The 24,481-nt window shown below is 38.1% G+C and overlaps 1 protein-coding gene across 1 annotated transcript; it reads left to right on the forward strand.

Moving 5' to 3' along the window:
- Positions 1-387: 387 nt before the first annotated feature.
- On the forward strand, positions 388-22,158 carry CFAP97 (cilia and flagella associated protein 97). The gene is made up of 6 exons (XM_063310076.1): positions 388-534; positions 8,742-9,621; positions 9,704-9,775; positions 18,287-18,555; positions 20,944-21,094; positions 21,706-22,158. The coding sequence occupies exons 2-6, from the start codon at positions 8,772-8,774 to the stop codon at positions 21,837-21,839; spliced, it is 1,476 nt and encodes a 491-aa protein (XP_063166146.1). The 5' UTR covers positions 388-534; positions 8,742-8,771; the 3' UTR covers positions 21,840-22,158.
- Positions 22,159-24,481: the final 2,323 nt, after the last annotated feature.

Raw genomic sequence — 24,481 nt, forward strand, 5'->3', positions numbered from 1 at the left:
CACTGCTTTAAAGTGATTTAACGCTTTTAGAGCTGCATCTTCAGCCGGCCTTAATTTGTTTGGGAATGCCAAGCAACACAGACCTGCCGAATCTGACATCAAAGGGGCCGCGTGATTTAGAAGACCCTTTATTTACAAAGATTATTTGCAAGATCTTTTGTTGAGACGAAGAGTTGAGTAATTACAGCAAACACCGTCGGAGGAAGGTGACCGCCTTAATCCTTACAACACTTTTCTAAGCTGCCTCAAGTATATGTCATGACGAGGCTGGCTCGCTTAGCTGTGGAAGCTGGTTAACCTCATCTCCAGCCACCGGGGCTCCGCGTTTCCCCCTGCTGCACGGAAAGGGAGCCTGGGCGCGCTAACACGGAGACGGAAATGTTTGTTTCCAGCTCTTCTTTCCCTCCCTTTCCTGGTTACGCAAACACAGCGCGGGAGGGAGAGTCCGTACTCGCTTACGGGAGGCAGGAGAACTGCCGGTTGAGGCGACCGCAAGCGAGCGCGCAAAACGCCTTCCTTTTTGCGGACTGCGGGGTGAGTATCCAGCCCACCCCAGGCAAGGCCTCGCTTCGGCCTCATGGCGGGGTTAGGCGGAAGGGACTGCTCGCCTTTCCGTGAAGGGGAATGGATGCGGGCGAAGCTGCTGCTGCTGCAAGGTGCCTGCTTTCTCCCTTCCAGAAGGGAGGGACGGCGCGTTTACCAAAGTAGCGGGAGTAAAAGAGCGAGCGGCTTTCCGCCCCTTTTTCTCCTTCGTAATTAGCCATCCAGAGTGTAGTAGATCCGTTGCGCGTGGCTGGTACCTTACGGCTTAGTTATTTGAGCAACGACGAGTTATTTAGTTACCCGTGCAACTTGCAACTAACCGGTATTATGCTCGGTCTTGGAACAGATGTGGGCGGCCGCCAGGTGGTTCGGTGAAACTGCGGAACGGGCTGAGGGCGCGGTGCGCGTCTGGCTTGTGGGTGGCAAGCGGGCGGCGGGGTTACGACTAATCGTTCCAAACCGAGACACGTATCGAGCCTCAGCCTTGCCTGTCTTGTCCGTAAAAAGTCGAAGTTTATTCAGCTAGTTGCAAGGACACAGGGGACAGTCCTTGCCTCGGGTGTTTTCTTAGAACCCTTGTTGGATAAGGTAAATTTACAGCAGAGTGAAGAAGCTTAAAACCATTCCGGGGATGTATTCCTTTGAGCAGAGGGTTGTGACTCGATTTCCCAACATGCTAAAAAAGTAATGTGGCTTTTTTGGGTTTTGCCTAAGCCAGATTAATTGTGCAAACGCAGCCAATTATATTTTATTTATTTTATAAATTTATTCACTGCCCATCTCTCCCCAACGGGGGGGGGGGACTCTGGGCGGCTTACAGTAAAAAATTTTACTTAATACAATGCAAATCATGTCCTAATGCAGTGCATGAATTCAGTCTAAAAATAGGCAGTTTGCCAATTCTTAGTGAGACCTCTTCTAGGCATTTGTAGAATATGGGAGTAGAGAAAACTGATTACCATCTTAGGATGCATGTCATTTTTTAATTCTTTAGACTATAAATAACGCTCCTTGCAAGAAAAACTGGATGGAAGGGAAACACATTGTTTTTGGGAAATCTTTTCCTGTCTGTTCCTTGCTGTATTTGTTTTTTTACTGACACAAACATAGCATATATTTTAAAAAATCATTTTTCTCCATGCATATCTATAGTCTGAAATAGAGCAGTCTCTTGAACCAGTTCAGGACTCTGATTTTTCTTTCACTGTCGCCAGAGAACTGGGTTCCTGGTTCTCCTAATGTGAGATTTGTGTGTGCTTTCTGGGATAGTAAAATTTCCTACTGGCTTTTTGTGACCTTTCCCCAAATGCTGCTCAGATGGGTTTATCTCTTGATGTGAGGAGGTTAGAACAACAGAAATGTCAGTTCTCTGCTAGCATCTCAGGCAAGAAGTTTCTGAGTAATGAAGTCTCCTACACATAGTGGGTTGTGGAGCATGGCTCATAAGCAGAATTTTTAAAAAGGTTTAAACATGGACTTTTCTCTCTTATTTTTTTAAAGCTGAAATAATAGGCATGTAACAGTGCTGAAAAAAGACTTACGAGGCAGATGAAAATTTGGTTTTTGTATCAGTGGTTCTCAAGCATTTTGTTCTCAGAACCCTTTTACATTCTTAAAAATGACTGAGGGCCCCAAAGAGCTTTGGTTTATGTGGGTTGCATCTATTGGTATTTACTGTATTAGAAATTAAAACTGAATTTTTAAAAAATATTTGACTCCGTAGACCCCCCTGGAAGAATCTCAGGGACCCTCAGGGGTCCCCAGACCGCACTTTGAGGACCACTGGTCTATATCATTCCTGGTCAGATTGACACAGATTCTTTCTGCATGCTAAACATTAACAAAATTTGTCATGACAACTGCAGTTGGGCTGATCAACATAAAGTGCCTCCCAGAGCATCTCCTATACATATGCAGTTTGCACTCTAAGTAGCTGTAAAACATCCTCTGCAGCCTCCCTCCCTCATTTCAACAATCCTACACAGCAGTTATCAGAAGGTGCAATTTTAATTTTAAGTGCAATTACTACTGAGTGTTGCATTTCTAAGGAGACAGAGGCATAATTTTCTGTAGGGCTATGTAGGTGTCAGGTCAGCACAGGCATATACAGTGTTTTATAAGGCTATGCGTATCTACATAAAGAGATCAAATTATATTTTAATTTCATATTTAAATTTTAAATTACTAAAATATGGGAAGTGCAAAGGTATCTGCAGGGTATGGTCAAAAAAGTCAAGATGGCAAACATGATACAATCGAAGTTTTGCCTGTTTTTTATATGCATTGCAACCTACCTAAAAAAGTGGAGCTTCATCATAGTTGCCATTTTTTAAAAATCTACCCTGCCCAAGTACCTATGGTGGGACAGCAAAGAAGTTTTATCTTCCCATTTGAAAATATTCAGTATTCTCTTAATAATATAGTTCATGGCTGAATTGGGTAATGCTAAATGATAGGGAAAGTATATACTCTGAAACCATTTTTTAAAATCTGCCTATGCAGGTACCCATACAGCTGAATAACGAAATAGCTGTACTTCAGAAGAATAAGAGAAACATGTAGAAAGGATAATGTCTGTATATTTGGAAACTTACCTTGTTACCTACAGTAGAGTGCCAACATAGTGTATTGTTTAAGGCAATCTTTCTCAACTTTTTTGACCCTGGAGGAACCCTTGAAATATTTTTTAGGCCTCGGGGAACCCCTGTACGTTCAGGCTCCAATATAGGCCAGAAGTTACAAAATTAATGCATATATATGCATTAATAGTGTTCTTAAACTAAAAATAAAGAATAAAACTTACCTCTTTATTGTAAAGTTGCCCAAATTTGAAATAATTCTAAAATAAATCATGATCTCCCAGGTAACCCCTAGTGACCTCTTGTGGAACCCTAGGATTCCACAGAACCCTGCCTGAGAAACCTTGGTTTAAGGCGCTGAACTAAGAACAGGGAGATCCAGGTTTTAGTCCTCCTGTATGCATGGAGGCCAGCCAGATCACTTTGGACCAGTCATTCCCTCTTAATTTTTATTTGCTTATTTTTATTTTAACATGCTATTCATGTGCTATTCAGTGCTATTTTAAAGGCCTCATCATTTCCTCTTAGCCCTGATCACTCAAACAGGGCTCTGTAACAAGCATGATTGAAAAAACAATACACCCCCCCATATCACATCATGCATTGATAGCTTTGCTATAGTTACTAAGTGAGTGCGGGGAAAGCAAGCAGATCCTGCAACCAAGCAGAACAAATACTAGGAGGAACAGCAAGTAGTCTCTCTGTGGAGAGAATTACAAAAAATTGTTCATAAATTCAGATGTATAACCTAGATAGCAAGTTCTTGGACAAGTAACTTCTGTGGGTATATTAGTTAAATGGAGTTTATGATGTAATTAAGGTAAGTAAGTTTTTTTTTTAGTAGTATAACCAATGGAATTGCATACAAAATAGTAACAGGGAGAGTCAAGTATCTCTTGTACAGTGCTCCATGGGCCATGCATGCACTGGGATGACTTGCATGGATCAAAATCTGTATCTGAGTTACTGTTGATTAAGAGTCTTGATCCCATCCTAGGGCAGAGTATGAGATTTTTTATTGTTGCTGTTATAAAACAGTTGAGAGGGAAAAAAGCTTTTGGCAATCTGCTGTGAACCATCAAGAAATAATCTACTGTCTATTCCTGAATATATTAAACATATATTCTGAGTGTAGTGTAATGACTAGCATCCCTATCCTAAAAACATCACAGCAGCACAGCTCAAGGCAGTGTCATAGCAACTGAACTAGAGAAATGTGTTTTTTTATTGCTTGGCATAGCAGTTAATTAATGTGAAGCTTCCTTCAAATATCACCGTTTCAGTGAAGCCAGAGCTATAGCAAAGGGTTCAGGTAATTGTCCACACATGAGCTCCCTAACATGCAAACTGGGTTGAAAGGAGGCACAATGGTATCTCAAAGGCTAGCTATTTTATTGTAAACATAAGCTTCCGTAGATGGGAGCCTGCTTCAACAGATGCCTTGACAAATTTTGTTATGATATAAAAGTATTTTCTTCAAACTGAGCAACTTTGTGGGAACTAATTGATAAAATGTCTAAGGGATGGTGATAACACAACTAAAATGTCAACTGGAGGTATATTAGTATAAATGGGGCATAAATGCCCACTTTTATTGCACTGTAATGGAACACACTCCGCAAAGGATCGTTACCTTGTCGTGGTGCTGGAGCTTGAGCACCTCAATGATGCCATGAGCTAAACCGTGAAGGGCCACCCAAGACGGGAAGGTCATGACAGAGAGGTCAGACTAAATGCGATCCCTGGGGAAGGTAATGGCAACCCACCCCAGTATTCTTGCCGTGAAAACTAAATGGATCAGTACAACCAGAGATATGTCGGTATACCATCGGAAGATGAGACCCCCAGGTCGGAAGATGGTCAAAATGCTACTGGGGAGGAACAGAGGATGAGCTCAACTAGCCCCAGACGTGATGACGCAGCTAGCTCAAAGCCGAAAGGACGGCTAGCGGCCGACGGTGCTGGTGGTGAACGGCGAATCCGATGTGCTAAGGATCAACACACCATTGGAACCTGGAATGTAAGATCTATGAGCCAGGGCAAATTGGATGTAGTTATTGGTGAGATGTCAAGATTAAAGATAGACATTCTGGGCGTCAGTGAACTGAAATGGACTGGACTGGGCCACTTCACATCAAATGACCACCAGATCTACTACTGTGGACAAGAGGACCACAGAAGAAATGGAGTAGCCTTCATAATTAATAGTAAAGTGGCTAAAGCAGTGCTTGGATACAACCCCAAAAATGACAGAATGATCTCAATTCGAATTCAGGGCAAGCCATCTAACATCACAGTGATCCAAATATACGCCCCAACCACAAATGCTGAAGAAGCTGAAGTAGAGCAGTTCTATGAGGATCTGCAGCACCTACTGGACAACACGCCTAAAAGAGATGTTATTTTCATCACAGGAGACTGGAATGCTAAGGTGGGCAGTCAAATGAAACCTCAAATTACAGGTAAGTATGGCCTGGGAGAACAAAACGAAGCAGGACATAGGCTGATAGAATTTTGCCAAGACAATTCACTCTGCATAACAAACACTCTCTTCCAACAACCTAAGAGACGGCTTTATACATGGACTTCACCAGATGGACAACACCGAAATCAGATTGATTACATCCTTTGCAGCCAAAGGTGGCGGACATCTGTACAGTCGGTAAAAACTAGGCCTGGAGCTGACTGTAGTTCAGATCACGAACTTCTTCTTGCACAATTTAGGATCAGACTAAAGAGATTAGGGAAGACCCACAGATCAGCTAGATATGAGCTCACTAATATTCCTCAGGAATATGCAGTGGAGGTGAAGAATAGATTTAAGGGACTGGACTTAGTAGATAGGGTCCCGGAAGAACTCTGGACAGAAGTTGGCAGCATTGTTCAGGAGGCGGCAACAAAATACATCCCAAAGAAAGAGAAAACCAAGAAGGCCAAATGGCTGTCTGCTGAGACACTAGAAGTAGCCCAAGAAAGAAGGAAAGCAAAAGGCAACAGCGATAGGGGGAGATATGCCCGATTAAATGCAAAATTCCAGAGGTTAGCCAGAAGAGATAAGGAATTATTTTTAAACAAGCAATGCGCGGAAGTGGAAGAAGACAATAGAATAGGAAGGACAAGAGACCTCTTCCAGAAAATTAGAAACATTGGAGGTAAATTCCAGGCCAAAATGGGTATGATCAAAAACAAAGATGGCAAGGACCTAACAGAAGAAGAAGAGATCAAGAAAAGGTGGCAAGAATATACGGAAGACCTGTATAGGAAGGATAACAATATCGGGGATAACTTTGACGGTGTGGTCAGTGAGCTAGAGCCAGACATCCTGAAGAGTGAGGTTGAATGGGCCTTAAGAAGCATTGCTAATAACAAGGCAGCAGGAGACGACGGCATCCCAGCTGAACTGTTCAAAATCTTGCAAGATGATGCTGTCAAGGTAATGCATGCTATATGCCAGCAAATTTGGAAAACACAAGAATGGCCATGAGACTGGAAAAAATCAACTTATATCCCCATACCAAAAAAGGGAAACACTAAAGAATGTTCAAACTATCGAACAGTGGCACTCATTTCACATGCCAGTAAGGTAATGCTCAAGATCCTGCAAGGTAGACTTCAGCAGTTCATGGAGCGAGAATTGCCAGATGTACAAGCTGGGTTTAGAAAAGGCAGAGGAACTAGAGACCAAATTGCCAATATTCGCTGGATAATGGAAAAAGCCAGGGAGTTTCAGAAAAACATCTATTTCTGTTTTATTGACTATTCTAAAGCCTTTGACTGTGTGGACCATAACAAATTGTGGCAAGTTCTTAGTGGTATGGGGATACCAAGTCATCTTGTATGCCTCCTGAAGAATCTGTATAACAACCAAGTAGCAACAGTAAGAACAGACCACGGAACAACGGACTGGTTTAAGATTGGGAAAGGAGTACGGCAGGGCTGTATACTCTCACCCTACCTATTCAACTTGTATGCAGAACACATCATGCGACAAGCTGGTCTTGAGGAATCCAAGGCTGGAGTTAAAATCTCTGGAAGAAACATTAACAATCTCAGATATGCAGATGATACCACTTTGATGGCTGAAAGTGAAGAGGAACTGAGGAGCCTTATGATGAGGGTGAAAGAAGAAAGTGCAAAAGCTGGCTTGCAGCTAAACCTCAAAAAAACCAAGATTATGGCAACCAGCTTGATCGATAACTGGCAAATAGAGGGAGAAAATGTAGAAGCAGTGAAAGACTTTGTATTCCTAGGTGCAAAGATTACTGCAGATGCTGACTGCAGTCAGGAAATCAGAAGACGCTTAATCCTTGGGAGAAGAGCAATGACAAATCTCGATAAAATAGTTAAGAGCAGAGACATCACACTGACAACAAAGGCCTGCATAGTTAAAGCAATGGTGTTCCCTGTAGTAACATATGGCTGCGAGAGCTGGACCATAAGGAAGGCTGAGCGAAGGAAGATAGATGCTTTTGAACTGTGGTGTTGGAGGAAAATTCTGAGAGTGCCTTGGACTGCAAGAAGATCAAACCAGTCCATCCTCCAGGAAATCAAGCCAGACTGCTCACTTGAGGGAATGATATTAAAGGCAAAACTGAAATACTTTGGCCACATAATGAGAAGACAGGACACCCTGGAGAAGATGCTGATGCTAGGGAGAGTGGAAGGCAAAAGGAAGAGGGGCCGACCAAGGGCAAGATGGATGGATGATATTCTAGAGGTGACGGACTCATCCCTGGGGGAGCTGAGGGTGTTGACGACCGACAGGAAGCTCTGGCGTGGGCTGGTCCATGAAGTCACGAAGAGTCGGAAGCGACTAAACGAATAAACAACAACAATGGAACACAACTAATAAATGCTTTTCCTTAATTGGTATTATACTGTCTTAATATAAAAGCCATAATGGGACATTATTTTTAACTAGAACCAGACAAAATGCCACAAAGGAGCTTACCAGGCTAGGTGATAGAAAAAAGGACAGAAGGAAAGAAGGAATGGAAAAATCTACATGTTAGGTCAGATGGAGATGGCAAATTGAATGAATTAGTCAATAATAGATGGTGCAGATATTACACATAAGCTTTTCAGATGAAAGAGATTACTGCCTCCTCATTTCAATTCTGAAAATACAAAAGGTACAACATTTGTTACTATCTGTTCCTTTCAGTATGTTTGGGGAAGGGTTTTTTTGTTTTTTTCCCAGTCTCCTACCTCCTCAAAAGCATTGCTCAGGACATTTTGACTTTCTATCATCCATCTATGATTTTTTAATTTTGTTTTTAAATTAGTGCATATATGTTAATGTATTTTGGTTTTAAAATGCTAATCATTAGTGTGGTTTTAAATCACATAGTAGTTCACTTGATATGAAATAAAAAGGAATAATTCCACAAAATTAATGTTTTATAAGATATACAATTAATATTAAACAATATTAAAGTAACTTGGGTTATATAATTATACCAAATGATATAACAAAATATTACATAAAGCTGCAATGGTGCAGCTTCTTCAAGAGGACTGAAATATGTATTTGGGGGGGGAAGATTTGCTATAAATAAAGGTTAGAAAAATATTTTTCTTTCAACGATTGGTATAATAATTCTAGTTTTCTATTTGTAGGGCAAACATTTAAGCAGTGTTGTCTTCAGTATGGACCGATATGAAGATATATCTGATTGTGAAGTGGATCACTCTTTCTTTGATAGTGATTTTGAGGAAGAGGTGAAGGAAGATAGAATAACAACAGAAATAGATAAGGTGGAAAGTTCTGAGCATGCACAAATAAAAAGTTCAGTTGTAGATGATTGTCCTTTGAAGCAGGAAGCCAAAGTGATGGAGGATAACAGTACTGAGGAAGAAAAGCGAGTAAAAGAGGCAGAATCTCAGAAGGAACACATGTTAGACAATGGTGCTCATAAATCTGATAATGCTGTTTCTTGGTTAGCTTCTTTGAATCTGGAGGATCCAGTCGATAGAATCAGAGCACAAAATGAACAAACCCTTCAAGAGAATATTCCAGTGCAAATTCCCCAAATAAAGAAAGAATGTGAAGAAAATTACTATACAGATGAAGAAGACAGTAGTGATGACAGCAGAAATCAGAGAGTTAGACACAAGTTCTCTAAACAGTCTAATGGTGCAAAGGTTAATAGGAACATTAGTTCCTCCTCCTCCTCTTCCCCATCATCTAGTTCTGATACAGATTGTTCAGGCACAGGCTCTGATGGTTGCCTGTCAGACTCATCATGCTCTTCAGAAAAGAAAAACATGAGCAGCTCTCCACTCCTTTCATCAGAACAACAGTCAAGCCAAGGAATAAAGTCAGTGGAAGTAAAACCAAAACTGGGGGACCACACAGAAGAGTCTGAAGATACAGTGACAGATGTAACTCCTCTTTCAACACCGGACATCAGTCCCATCCAATCTTTTGAGCAGGTAGCATCCAATGATAAGAAATTAAAGGTTAAAAGACAGCAAAATGTGAGCCAGGAGTTATATGGTAAGCTTGCAGAACTTCTTAAAGCATATACATGGCAGAAACACCCGGCTTAAAATAATTGGGCATACTTTTTTCTCATTAGAACCTGCGGTGGATCACAGATGTCTTCAAAAGGTTCTGCATGAAGCTATGGACTTGAATCATCTTTTGAAAGGTATTTTTTTCTTTTAATTTGTACAATGTCCTTTTTCGCTCCTTACGCTTTTATGAAACTTAATTGCATTCCAATACACACACACACACACAGACACACACGTTGCTTTGAATAGCAAAAAAAAATCAAAAACTTGCTTGATAGGGCACTTTGAACACGAAAAATATGTTTACTATTTATTCATTCTTCACACTTCACACTAGGCGTTGTATAAGTGGAAAAATGTATGAGTTGAAATAAATCAAGCACAATTCAGTCATAGAAAGTTCTATAACAAGTTATGTATTTCTCTTCTCAAATAAAGGTAGGCATGGGTAATGACATACATGTGTTTGATATGGACATGCAAATGAAAATTGTATCTTGATGAGCACATCTTTTACTTCAAACACTTGTAGCCTATCATGATAGTGAATGCATTTGGTTGCTGTAGCTTTTCTGTCCATTGTTGCATCCAAAACTGGATGCACAATTGATCAGTTAAATTATTCTCATCTATGAACATGACTTCTAGTTTTGGAAAAGATGGTAAAGTATTACCCATGTAGAAGCAGCACCAGTATGTCTGTGAAAATTATGGAAGGATTACTAGCTTGGGAGCCAGAGGACTTGATGGGTTGCTATGAACAATACTTGCTTTGTTTGTTTGTTTTTTAGATAGACTGCTCAGAGATTCCTCACCTGGTATTATTTTAGCTTTTAGATAGGGAGATAGGAGAAATAAAGGCTGGAGGAGCATGTGCGTTCTTATATAAAACAGCAGTAATAGTCTTTTGAGAGCCAGTTTGGTCTAGTGGTTAAGGCATCAGGCTAGAAACTGGGAAACTGAGTTCTAATCCCGCCTTGGGCACAAAGCCAGCTGGGTGACCTTGGGCCAGTCCCCTTCCCTCAAGCCTAGAAAGGAGGCAGTGGCAAACCACTTCTGAAAAAGCTTGCCAAGAAAACTGCAGGGACTTGTCCAGGCAGTCTCTGAGAATCAGATATGATTGAACAGATTTAAAAAAAATCAATTAAAGGTGGTGGTGGTGATTGCTGTTTGAGGCTTATCTGATTATTTATATGCATTTCAGTTGGGCCTTGAGTTTCAATTAATTACTTTGGTCACTTTGGTGAATAATCTACATGGGGACTCAGTGGGAAGGGTCCCCTTTCAGTCTCTTGGACTTCTTGAAAGCTTTTAGTAGCATTTATTGTGATGATATTACAACTGTGGGATTGGGCTTTAGTGATATTGTATAGCAGTAATAGATGTCTTTACTGTTGGGTTCTCTAGAAGGCGGTGCTGTGAGACCACCATTCAGCACCAAAGATCTTGGCTACAGTGTTCTTTTCTGTCTTGCATGTTGTATAACATATATGTGAAATCATTGAGATTATCAAGAATTTTACAATTCTCACCTCTATTGCTCTTTGTTAGGAATCATTAACTTTTCTTGAATATTATCTGATTTTAATAATGGGTTGGATAAAGGTGAACAAACTGAAATTTAGTTTAGATAAAATGAGGTGTTGTTGGTCAGTAGACAGTTTAGCAGTGTAGTTCATTAGCATGTTTTGGAGGAGATTTTGCTTCCCCTGAATAGATTTGTAGCTTGCAAAATCTTCTCGATTCTCCTTTCCCCAGATCTTCATATAGTAGCAACAAGAACATCTGGGTAAACATGATTGTACCAATACTTTAATCTAATCTGGCAATTGTTATTCATTATGCCCATGAGGATCTCAATTGATCCACCTTCCTGATATGCATCACTTTTCCTTGTTGTGATAAAATGCCTCATAGAGATGAGATACTCTGCCTTTGCTAAGCACTAAAGTGAAATCAAGCTGAGTTAGTGGCCTTTATTCTGCGAGAAGTGGCCTTTATACTGTGCATCACAAAAGCCCTATTGTCCAATTGAACCACCACAGCCACTCAGCCCCACCAGTTAGAAGCAGGTTACCACAGTGCTTTAATGGACTGCTTTACTCAGATCTGCATTGAAATGAAACTTAACTTCAAAGGTTTGGACACTCCTAATGTTCATACTTAATTACATCTAGATTATTGCAACAAAATCTATAGGGCTATGCCTGAAGGATACCAAAAAAGTTCAATTAATTTAAAATGTGACAAGACAGTAAACTACAGCACAATTGAAAAATCTGCAGTGGTTGCCAGTTGTTTTCTAGGTTCAGTCCAAAGTATTTGTGTTAAAATATTAATTAGCTATTATCTGGCCATATGAACCTACAATGAATTTACCAGGTTATTAAGTTTTAAAGAACCTTATTTTTTTAAAAAAAATCCATAAGGCTATTAACAATAAATCCAACTGAGAATGTAAAATCAATAAATGGGTCCTCAAATACTTTGTCCCATTTAATTGTTCTTCACTTGATATGAGAAGTCTTGTGGCAAGGTATTGTGATGTATTGCTGATGTCATGTAAGCAGATTCTGTATTAAGACATGCTGATGGTCAGAAGTGTTTCAAGAGTTGAGCTGGAAGCAAGATTTCTTCATGCTATTAATACCAAAATACAATATCTGTGTATCTGTTTCTCTCTGTATATATCAATATTAATGTGATGAAGTTTACCAGTTTTCAAGAATGTGTTGAAAGAAAATAGGTGAGAAAAATAAAGAGGAAAACTGTGAAGTGTTTATAACTTTAAGGGGAAGCATAAAAGATACCTGTATGAGATACTGTATCAGATGTTTTAAAAATAACAATTTAAAATCTTAGTTCATCATTTCAACATGAATCTACAGTTCATGTATGTAGATTTTGTCCTGAGGTCCAGAAATGGGAAGGTCTGGGCTGACTGGGAGAAAAGTATTTTAATAGGTCAGTGCTAAGAATAAGATTTTTCATCCAGACTCAGCCTATCAGTTTATTATTAATAAAGAAAGTCTCCTTCCTGTGAGTCCTTTGAGTAACAGGTTCTAAATTGCTAACATCTACCCTTTCTAATCTGGAACCGGATAGCAAATTTTTTAAAAAGGGTGAATCCATATAATGAAGATGGCATTAGAATGGCTGAGTCAGTTTCTTGAGGACAGTATTCTTACATTTAACATCCCCACCCCTGTTTTTTGCAAAAAAAAAATAACAGGAAATAACCTGCTTGCTGTCCTGCTAGTCTTTGATAAGATTTTTTTTTTGTCCATGGCATTGCCTATAGCAGTATTTCTCAACCTTAACAACTTTAAGGTACTGTATGTGGACTTCAGCTCCCAGAATTCCCCAGTATGCTGGCTGGCGAATTCTGGGAGTTGAAGTCCACATATAAAGTTGCCAAGGTTGAGAAACACTGGCCTACAGAGACAGACAGGGATTCACAGAATATATTTTTAATTTTTTTTGGTATATGTAAATGTTTGAAGTTGTTCATTACTCTTATAACAACTGTTGTTTAATCTGGGGTTTGGAGGCTTTACTTAGATTTTTTTAATTGAATTACTGTGTTTCAGATACTAAACAATATATTTTCAACTGTATTCCATAGGGTTATATGATAGAGCAAGACGGGGGTAATTTATCCATTGCAGAAAACTAAAGCATTCTAATATAGAAGACATTCTCTATATAGAGAGGCATCAAGCAATGAAGGGTTGAGATGTGTAAGTTACTCTTTAATGTATAGTAAACATATAGCTGTTTCACTGCATTTCAATATGAAAACAGAAATTTAATATTATAAAAAGATCATTATTGGCCACTTGATTTTCTGTAGCGAAGATTCTTTTTCTGACCAAGCCAAACACCATAGTCAAAGAGCTCTTCCAGAAAGCGTTGGCCTTTCTTTGAGAAGATCCAGAGAGATGAGGAGTGGATTGGATTAGATGCCACCAATGGACAACTCATGAGAAGTCAGAAGAGAAAGAATGAAAACATTTCTGCTTTATATCAATAAATGCTTACAAGGAAGAAAGTTGCTGCTTTCCCCTTGGACAGCCAAGGTGCTCCAGCAGTTTAGCTGAGTCTCATGTAATCCTCAGCATGGTCCCAATTTCTAAACTAGATTGGTGGGGAGATTGCAGTGTGATGAACAGATTGATTCCCACCTAACTCTTCAGCTTTAAAGTTGGGATTAAGCTATTTATCATGCTTATCAGAGGCCACCATACAAATTTAATGAGTAAAATGGTTGAAATCTGATTTTGAATAGCAGCTTCCAGTGCTACAACACACAAACACTATAATTGAAGACAATTGCTGAAGCAAATTCATGATTTATCATTTTCCCATTTAAAGAAAAACACTAAACAGATAAATGATTTTGAGCTAGCAAAAAATAACTTTTCAGAATCCAGACTTTTATCATAGAATACCTTTAAATGAAATCATTATCCCTTGGGCCAAAGTGCCTTTAATGAGTATTTGTTTGTAATAAACACATAGTATGCACTTTAGATTTAATTGTGATAAAAACTTCTATGTCATGCAGGAATGAGACACAGAGGAGAGAAGGAGGTAGCAGGAGTAGACTAAACTATGTTCTACTCCTAAATTGTATTTCCGTGTTCTGTCAGTTTGGGAATTTAAAGTTGAATATCTGTTCATCATGCACATGGTAGAAGTTGTTAGTAGCCATGTTAATATGTGGGATTAAACAGTTTAGCATTGCAAAGGCATGCTCCAGTATCTTCAGTTTGTACAGTCCCACTCCTTTTCTACTTCTGTTTCAGATTAGCTACTGTTGTACCTGGTTAATCTTAATGATTATAACAAGCTAATTTCATAATTTGTGGCTTGAAGCTGCCATGTTGCACTGTATATAAAATGATCCGCAGTTTATATGAGTTTAGAGACATAAAAGCAAACTTCCAATACTGGAAGAAGAGCGATGAACTGATTAGTCCAAGGCTAATGTTTATAATACTGCTATTTGTGTTGTTATTTGTATACTTTGGGTAGCCCTGCTTTATAAAAAGGAACTCCTGAACTATATTACTGGTTCAGCAACTTTCCTCTGTACAATTTACTACAGATGCCTCACTAGCTAGTTGCAGAGACTGAATGTCTTTTCAAAGACGTGGAGTTGAGTACTTGTAACCATTCTAGAAGAATCTCAACTATTTATTCTACCAAACAATTATATTTTTAACAGTGATACCCACAAATTTCAAATGGTTGTCCCAATCTTTCCTCCTCTAACAGTACTGCCCTATTATAGCCCTAGTATACATTTTTGATGGAAAACGATTCAGAAATGCTTGACTTGCTAATCTAGGAGACAAACGACATTGTAGCTAAAGCATAAGTGTATAAGTGTTTTATGTTTTGCAGTATTTTAATTCCTTACTAAAGTTTAGGCAAAATAATATTTATGTACTGAATAGATTTTTAGGCTGCTGCAATCTTATGCTCTCCTCAGTTTACAGAAATAAAAACATCCATAGCACAACAATGTTAACTAAAAGAGTAAAACCATTAAAAATAATTAAAATTAAAATAACTTCCCAATTGCAATTAACAATTGCAGTGGGGCTAAGTTACTTAATTAAAAGCTCCTCAGAAGAGTTTCCTTTTGACCAGCTTCCAGAAAGCCAGCAGGGTCAGGACAACTTGAATTTCTCAGGGAAGGCTATTTCTCAACACTGGAACAGTGACAGAGAAGCTTCTCTTCCTAGCATTGATCCATAATTTTGCACTAGTAAAAATTAACATTTTTTTCTGTATTGTTTATATTGGCCAAGTCAATTCTGGTTGAAAGAGGCTATTCTGAAGGCACCAAGTTTTATGGGGCTTTGTACAATATTTTTTTTCAGGTTCTGTAAGTAGTATCCTTTCTGTTCCTATCTGTTCTTGAAGTTTGTAGACATTGTAGTTTTTACTAAACTTATATAAATTCTTCTAAAGAGGTGCTTCAGAATATATGCATGTACATGTGGACAGAGCAGAGAGTAGTTTCTTAAGCAGCTGTGTACGCCTAAAAAAATTGTAGCTGCTTTAATTATTTGATGGAAGGTGCTTAGTACAAACCTGTGCATATTCTGAAGCACTTCTTTCAGTGTATTGACACTTTCAGCAACTGTCAAGACTTCTTGGCAGTTGTCTAAAACAAAAGGTCCCATTAACAAGATTTATGGAGATGACAGTGAAAGTGATGAATTTCACCAACAGAACTATTTCCCATTTAGAATCTCTTTATCCTCTAGAACATTAAAGTGAAGCCATTTTGATTTTATAACAGCTTTCCTATGATGTAGAGGTGGGTCTGTTTATTGATAACAGAGAAGCTTGTAGCTGGTTGTTTATATAATGACCCCCTGAACGTTTATTAGATGACAACCAGTTATTACATCAGTGTCTCTGTAGACATAGATTTAATCCAAATTAGTTCAGTTTTCAGGTATATATTGAGGAATAGAGCACTTATATGCTTGTTAAAGCAAATTTATGTATATCGTTTTAAAGGCTTATAATTAACGTGAGCATACTTTTATTATGCCATATCTTTACTGACATCATTGATGTCCACTTTATGTGTCTTGCATCAACTTCTTTATGTCTCTTGCATCAGCTTCTCAAATTTGGAAAATGATTGTCTAAAATAGCTTCACTGATACTAGTAATGTTTAATTTTACATAGTATGGAGCTCCATGATAAATGGGGAGAGAACCATTAATTAATTTTGGAAACCTTGTATTTGTTATTTTAAATACCTTGGAAATACTAGTTCTTGGTACTTAATCTTTGATATAATTATTACGTGCACTTTCAGGACACTTGCTTTCTATGGCATTAGCTTGCAAGGGATGTATCTCTATTTTGAACCAATGGTTTGGCTGCTTTCTTATTTTACAAAATGTATCTCTTGGTGCTGTTCTCCATATGCATTCTCATTATCCACCTTTGCTATTTTACTCAAGGCAAAAGTATACATTGACTTCCACTTTCTTCCTGCTGTCTGTTGTGGATTGGCTTATTCTTTTTCATGTTTCTTTCTGAATCCTGACTAGCGCTTACATATGCTACTCTTATCTCTCTACCCCTTTTCCAAAACTCTGTTTTCCTAAATAAATTTAGCAATTTAGCATAGTGAATTAGAAGTCTTGGTTGTCTTCTGTAAGCATCCAGAGAGACATGTATATCAAAGATTGGTGAAGTATCTGTTTATGAGCAATTCCTGAACAGTTACATTTAACTCTTTCTGTAACATTTTTGTACATACCGCAACTTCACATAATGTTTTCCTTTGAAAATAAATTCAACAATTCAATTAAATACGTTCAGCAATTTCATGCTGTCTGACATTGCAGTTATGTTCACTTCTCTTACAACTGAGTCATCTATCCAAGTCATCTGTCACACAGCTAGTAACTGGTTTGCTGAAAACTGAGGATCATTTGATTCTGTATTATAGCATCAGTGATTTACAAATTTAACAGTAGTGAGTCCTTGAAATAGATAAAGTATCAGTGCTTTTGAAATATGTTATATTATAGCAGATCAATTAATGATCCAGAAAGAGAGAGGGGAGGGAGGGAGGAAGAATTCACTTGTAGATTAGAAATAGGCAAGATATGTTCAAGAAATTTCAAACCCCCAACACTTCTAGAAGTGAAAAGTGAAATGTCACAATCCTCAGAATGAAAAATACAGTATATGGAAATTTTAATATTGTGCACAACTTACTGTTATGAACTGATTCTTTTTTGCACCTGGAGCTATTTAAATGTGGCTGCATACCTGATTCACTTACCTAGACATGCAAAAAGTAGAACTGAGTCTCCAGCATTCAGAATTTTGGGTATCCCATCTCCTGATCACCACTGTATACTGAAAATTGTGAGAATGTAGGTCAGTGCCTACTTTAGTTCTCCATGTGGACAGATAATCTGCTAAGGAGAGATGGACTCATTACATATGAATAATTTGTTCTAGTACTGAGCAAGATAAACACCAAGTCCTACTTAGAAATATACTCTATATTTCTAATTGGGGCTGGTGTTCACATTGCCTAGTTCCAAATCAAATTTAAGAATGATCAAATGTATTAATTCATTTTGTACTAAGCTTCATTTTGACTCTTCCTTGTAATGTATATTAATCTCTGCAATAATTGTAGGGAATGCTTACATTTACATACAGTCTGTTTCTTCTGGAAGCAAAAATTGTGTTGCACTATACTTAAGCCTTAACATTGCAATTATTTGGAAAGAAATGGCACTGCCTTATTTGTATAAGATTTCATTTGATAATGACTGCAGAAATATTGCATGCTTGGATCTTTCTACCTTGAATCCTTCCAAATATACAGTATTTGGAATTTAAGTCCTCTTAATTCCCACCAACTGTCAAGCCAGCACATTTGATGATTGTAAAGCTGAGAAAGGCTGTGTAAGAGGCTTTTGTTAGATAAGCTTCTGTTACCAACTTCAGAATTGGGGGCCAGCTCCTCAGAAGTACTTACTTGAAAGATAGTTTAGGTGGCTAAATCTGAAAATAGATTTCATAGTTTTTAAGTAAAAGCCTAGTCATGCTACATGCTTCCTTAAATATGTACTTGTGTTCAAAGCTTTTCTGCACTTGGAGAAAAAGGATCAACAGGAACTGGCTTTGGATCAGTCTTCTATAGGATCAAGGAAAAACTACTCATTCACAAATGAGGAAGTACGACAAATTGATCGGGAAAACCAAAGGCTCTTGAAAGAATTGACAAAGCATTCTGCAAAGCCCAGAAGCAAAAGTGCCTCAGTGAAGAAACCTTCAGGCTCAACACCTAAGATGTACCACAGTGCCATCAACAGGCAGAAGGAACAGCAGAGGATTGACAGAGAGAATCTGGTTAGTTGACGCTTTGGATTTAACAACATTAATTAAATGCGACAGTGCTTCAACTTAGCATGTTAGGCAAATCTAGCCACATGGTTTGAGCCTCAGGATAGGACGAGCACCTAGCAAATTGTACTAAATTCAGTGAACCATGGGCTTGCAAGCAATGGCTTAACATACTGTATGGAGCATGTTACTCGTTTTGTCCTCTGAGAAGCTAGTACGATCTTACTAAATCACAAAGCTCTTCTATAATTTAATTGTGCTGGCAGTGGAAGAAGATCCATCAACTAAATGCTGCCTTAGTTTATAAGTGCTTGCTCTGGGTGGGAGGAAAAAAATGCATTATCTGAAAGCATCCAAAAATGGAAAAAAATACCAGTGCTGTAATAAACAGTTGGGGATTGCTAGAGATGCTGCCCAAATGTGAAGGAACCAATGTTACCTGCATACCTAAAATTCTGTCAGCACAGTGGGGTTTCCACGAACCCCTGTGGGTCCTCAGCTAATGGACCTTGGTTGTAAGTTTGCTTTATAGCACTACAAAGAAGGTTTGTTTTGTTTTTTTATTTAAAGTTAATACAGTTAACCCCAAAATAATCTGTTTTAACCCATCAAATATGTATGTTTCCTATTCAGTTTCTTGTCCAGTACAATGCAGTTCATTTACCTGCACTTAAGACTCACTAATTTCACTTGAATTTAAGCAAGTTTAACTCCGTGCTGGATTATGGACCATCTGGCCCCATCCCCATTTTCTTCCTCTTCTGATTTGTGTATAGTAGAAGAATAAATGCCTGACCTTCATCGGAATAGTATTTGAATACCTTTGAATTATGCAAAAAAATTGTTGAAGTATCTTGATATCCATTTGTGCGTGTGTGTGTAGAAAAACATGACCTAAAATACTATTCTTTTCACATTTGAGCACCTTTGTTAGATATAGGAAAAATTAACCAGAAAGGAATTCTGTGATCTCAGTGATAAGCAAGAAGAAAACTGATCGATGTAGTCAGTAGCAAAGGAGCATAGTCAGTCAGTCATTTTATTTTGGCCATTGACCAGCAAACATATTAAGTATTCTCAGCAACACACAGCTATAGCCTGCAACTTGAAGTAGAAATGATTGAAAACATAGCCTATAGTAACTTTCAATTTCTGTAGCTGCTCATTCTACTTCCACTGAACCACTGCAGTAACCATAGCAACAGATCTTGAGGCAAATGAAAACTCAGCTTCTGTGTAATAGTTCTTTACCTAGAACTGGTCGAATGGTAATGTAATTTTGCATGCAGAAAAAGACTTATATTGGATCCGTTACGTAACATATAAAGAAGAGTGCAATGAATTACCCAGATGAATGCTCTGCCTTCTTTTGGTCCTGACCTGGTGCTGTATTGTTTTTACAATACTCAAAATTTTAGGCTAAAGTCAGAAGCCACAACATTGAGTTTTTTAGTTTTTAATATTCCAGAAATACATGAGTGCATGCACCTACTCATAGAGAACACACCATGAAACCTCTCAGATGGCCTCTTTCTGCACATTTTCCATTGTATTGCATTATTTTGAGATGGAACAACTATGGACACATGTCCATATTCTGAATCTGGATTCCCCAGAGAGTGGTAGGATGACTGACTTGGTTTGAACAATCAAGTCCTGACATAATAACCTAGGATATGCAAAAGCTTCCTGTTCCATACACAATATTTCTATTACCATTTTATTTGATTCACAAAATGGAATACCAGAACACAGAAAAGGAAATATTTGTAAACAACTTTATTCCAATAAATAATGAAAACTAATTGTCTAGAACTATCCAATAAACTGGAGCATAGAATATAAGAATAGATAGTGTAAAATTCACAACCCTTAGGACATCTTTGGCTTTCTGCTGCTGGGCTAAGAAATCAGGCAGATGACCACAAGAGCAAGGGGACCATCTCATCTGTAGTTTCCTATGGAAAGTCATTCGCAGTGAGGTTTGTTGGGTCTCTCTCATGCTATCATATTCAGTGTGACGATCGAGCTACTGGATATAAAAAAGGTTCAGCTCCAGGCCATTATTATTTCCCTTTATAGATCGTAGGTTTTGCCTTTTATATACGTATTTACAGTACATAATGGCAAAGCCACCAAGGACTTGTCAGAATGTTCTCATCTGCACTGTTCTATTTCCCCATTCTTATCTATGCGGAATTCTTCCTAACAGCTGTTTCCAAGTAGTCCAGATATGTTGAACTACAATGTTATAATTCTAGCCAGAAACTAAGGGAATTATAATCCAAGACATCAGAAATTGTGGAAGGTTGCCTTGTGTCAAAAGATTCTGGTATCTCATGTAATAATGTATCAAGGAATGCTATTAATCAAGGGATGTATATGTCATTGAAGGCTTTTTTGAGAAGACTTGAAGCAGTAAAACCATCAGCTGGCATGAAGCGCTCAGAACAGCTCATGGACTATCAGCGACAGATAAGCTACCTTCGTAGTGCTCCATCTCCAAGGCGAGGAAAGTCTGCCTTGAACCATCATAGCCCATCTAGTAAGTCATTCCAGAGTCTTTACCTCCTAGTTTCAATATGATTGAAGTGTGGAAAAAGAATTAACTGGCCTATGTGTATTTCTACTATATATGCAACTGGAAAGTCCTGTGCTCTGATTTTTTTGAGCAAATGGTAATGCCTTGGACAATGGGAAGTCAAATCTGAGCATTGGCTATGCCTTAATAATTTCCATTCCCCATGCAAGGGAAGTATGCATGTTCCCCTTTGTACTTTTTCTAGTATTTATAGGGTGCTTTACATGCTCACTGAGGTCAGACTTTTCAGTAGAATGAATAACATCATTTACCCTAGGGATTGAATCTAAAGGTTGTACAGTACAAATAGCACTTGCCCAAAGTGAGTTCTTACATCTTGCCAAGCCCTCTACACTACATGCATGATGATCTCCTGAACCCAGAATAAGTGAGTTTCTGTACCTCAGAAAGCAGCAGTAGCATTGAACAGGATTGCCCTTTTTCATAAGCAGCATCCCATTTGCAAGAGTATTCCTGATCATACCGTAATACATGGTGTTTCTTCCTTAAAGTTTATACTGTTTGCTTAACACTCTGTTCATGTGAGATTCTCTTTTGTGTGCAATTTTTGACAGGAGGTACATCCCGGGCTTCCAGTCATAGTGCATCCAGTAATATAAATCGAAGGAGTGAAAAACCAGTTTTTGATTCATCCACCGGTGCATTACAGCACTTGAACCCCAGTAACATTCATGGTGCCTGGTTATAATAATTTGCAATTCGCTACCAGATTTCAAAACTCTAATGTTTTGGAGATTACTGTAATTCTGTGCAGGACTATTGTAATATTCAATGATTAAAGGACATTGAAAAGTGGTATTAACTATAAATGGATACAAGCTTGATTTTTCTTGTTCTTTAGTGATAAAATCTTTGTGATATCTGTTGGACATCTTTACAGTCAGTATTTCTTCTTAAAAATATTTGTGTTAAAAGTGGCAATATTGCAAACCTTACTTTCTCAAAGTCAAATGTTCAGGTTTGAAAGTAGGGTTAGGGTAGACCAGAAGTGTAAAAAAAACAAAAATTCATTTGTTTTTAGTCTTCTTACATTTTGAATTTTGTACCATGAATCTAAACATTTTAAGGTAGCATATTTTGTTACTGCAAAATTTCAATTTCATAATTTACAAGATCTTACAGAAATGGTAGATGGAGAGAGCATAGCCCATTCAACTCAGCCTTGGGGCTGTCAGCTACAACATGGAAAACATAAACTGAATCTTTTCAGATCTGGTCTCCTAGTTTAATTCTAAACATATAATTTTTAGATAAGCAGTAGACATCTAAATAATGTAAAAAGTATTGTCTATTGTCTAGAACTCTGAAGATCTTGTAATGTGACCTTTGTGGACAGTTCTGGCCTGTGATGTATTTGCACAATTATATTTATTAAAATATTCTCTAAAATTTTATTGTTTCTTGAAGTACAAATGAACAGAAATCTTGTATGTGCACTTTTTAAATCTCAGCACTTTGAAGTCTTTCCATAAGCATATTTTTCTTTGATAAAAACTATAAAGTGTGGTTAGTTATGAAAGGTATGAAGCTTGTACATCAGTTCTTTAAAAATTAAGTAAAATATTTAATTGAATTACTTTTGTGTGCAGTTCTTTTCTGTTATTTGATCTAAATATTGTAAACAAATATTTTGAGGTTTTATTCAGTAGGTTGTAAAAAATCACATTCTGCTTCTAATTACATTTGTTTGCAATACAGTTGTCTGCTTCAGAATATTCTATAGATTCCCCATCATTCATTGATTTAAGAAATAATTTCTACTTCACTATTAGCTTATTTTCTAGTTAGATTTCCTGTTTAAATTCCATCTGCCTTCTCAGATGCTTCAAAGCAGCAAATATGTATTTAATATTTCTAGGTTGCAAAATTTCTAGTCCACCTCAATTATCTGTCCATAGTTATAAGTACAATAATAGTGAAGTCATTTTTGTATATAACATACCTGAACAAAACATTTGCATTTTAATGCACATAAGCTTTGAATGAAAAGGTACCAAGACACTGCATTTACAATTACATGCAAATATTGGAGTAATACAAAAGTAAAGACCAAAGTCTTTATGCCTGATTTTCGTTATAAACAGGGTAAGTTTAAATAGAGAATATAACAATATCTAGGCGGCCATTCATTGCCCATAGGATGCTTGTCGTTTCAATTTCTTTCCTCCTGATTTCAGACACCAAACTGGGATGATTTTTTCAAAAGGTGCTATGGACCCTAAAACCTTCTTGGTATTTATACCCTATCAATATAAGTAAGGTGCTAGAGTTCATTTTAGGATTTTATCTCAGTTCAGCTTTCTACTTTAAGTAGTTCTGGAAAAAACAGCCTCGTCAGAACATAAGGAACTTACATCTAGTAAATATTCTAGTCGTCAGAAAACACCTTCACCTGAATTAGAAGCATGTGCCCACCTGCCCGGGCGTCAGAGAGGGCAACCTCAGATTGGTGTGACAGAGAAGCCATAGGAAGTAATGGCTGGAAGCGGTGGGCAGTGCAAAGTTGTGACATCACTGAAGGAAGAGCCAATCCAAAGAGGATATTTTCCTCTTCTCTCTGTTAGTATAGAGCCTGGTCCAACAAGGATCTTCAGAATGGTAATGATAGACAGGCAGCACGTGGTGGTCTGTGTATGGAAGAGGCTGAATTTATAAGGAGATGGAGAGAGTAATGTTCAGGCTGCTTTCATTCAGTACTCTAAACTATAGCTTGTTTAATCATGGTTTATTGGATAAACTAGTTCAATGGGTTCACACAATCCTCTAAACTCTGAGCAAGCAAATCACCTTTTGGCTTTTGGTGTTGGGTGAACTCACAGTACCTAACTAAACTCAATTTTCTGAATTTGCATGAGACTCTGAACCAGAATTCATCTAGACAAGCCAGTTTGCACCAACCAGGCTCAAATGTGGTTGGCTAGTTTGTCATTCAGTATATTGCAAACCCATCTATAGACACGGTGGAGAAAGTGTCCCCCATATAACTACTTGCTCTCTGCTATATCTGTATTCCAGATTTAGTTGTCCATCTGAAACCTTGGATGTAGGATAGCATTTGGTTTATTTCTTCTGTGCCTCCCAATATTTTTTTTCCTTGAACTTCTACTGGTGCCATCTTATACTTCTGAGCTCAGAAGCAACCTAAGCTATTGCTGTTGGACAGCTGCCTTCAGTGGCAATTTCTAATGCCATACAGGAGCAACAGCTATCGTTGCTGGTGGGAGGACCAATGTGTGAATTCCACTCTGTGTTGTGCCATGACTTTTGACTGCCAAAGCCTTCCAGTCCAAAGCACATATGCAAGAGTTCAAAAGAGCAAGTAGGAATTCA

The sequence above is a fragment of the Candoia aspera genome, chromosome 8 (assembly GCF_035149785.1).
Source record: "Candoia aspera isolate rCanAsp1 chromosome 8, rCanAsp1.hap2, whole genome shotgun sequence".
Lineage (NCBI taxonomy): Eukaryota > Metazoa > Chordata > Lepidosauria > Squamata > Boidae > Candoia > Candoia aspera.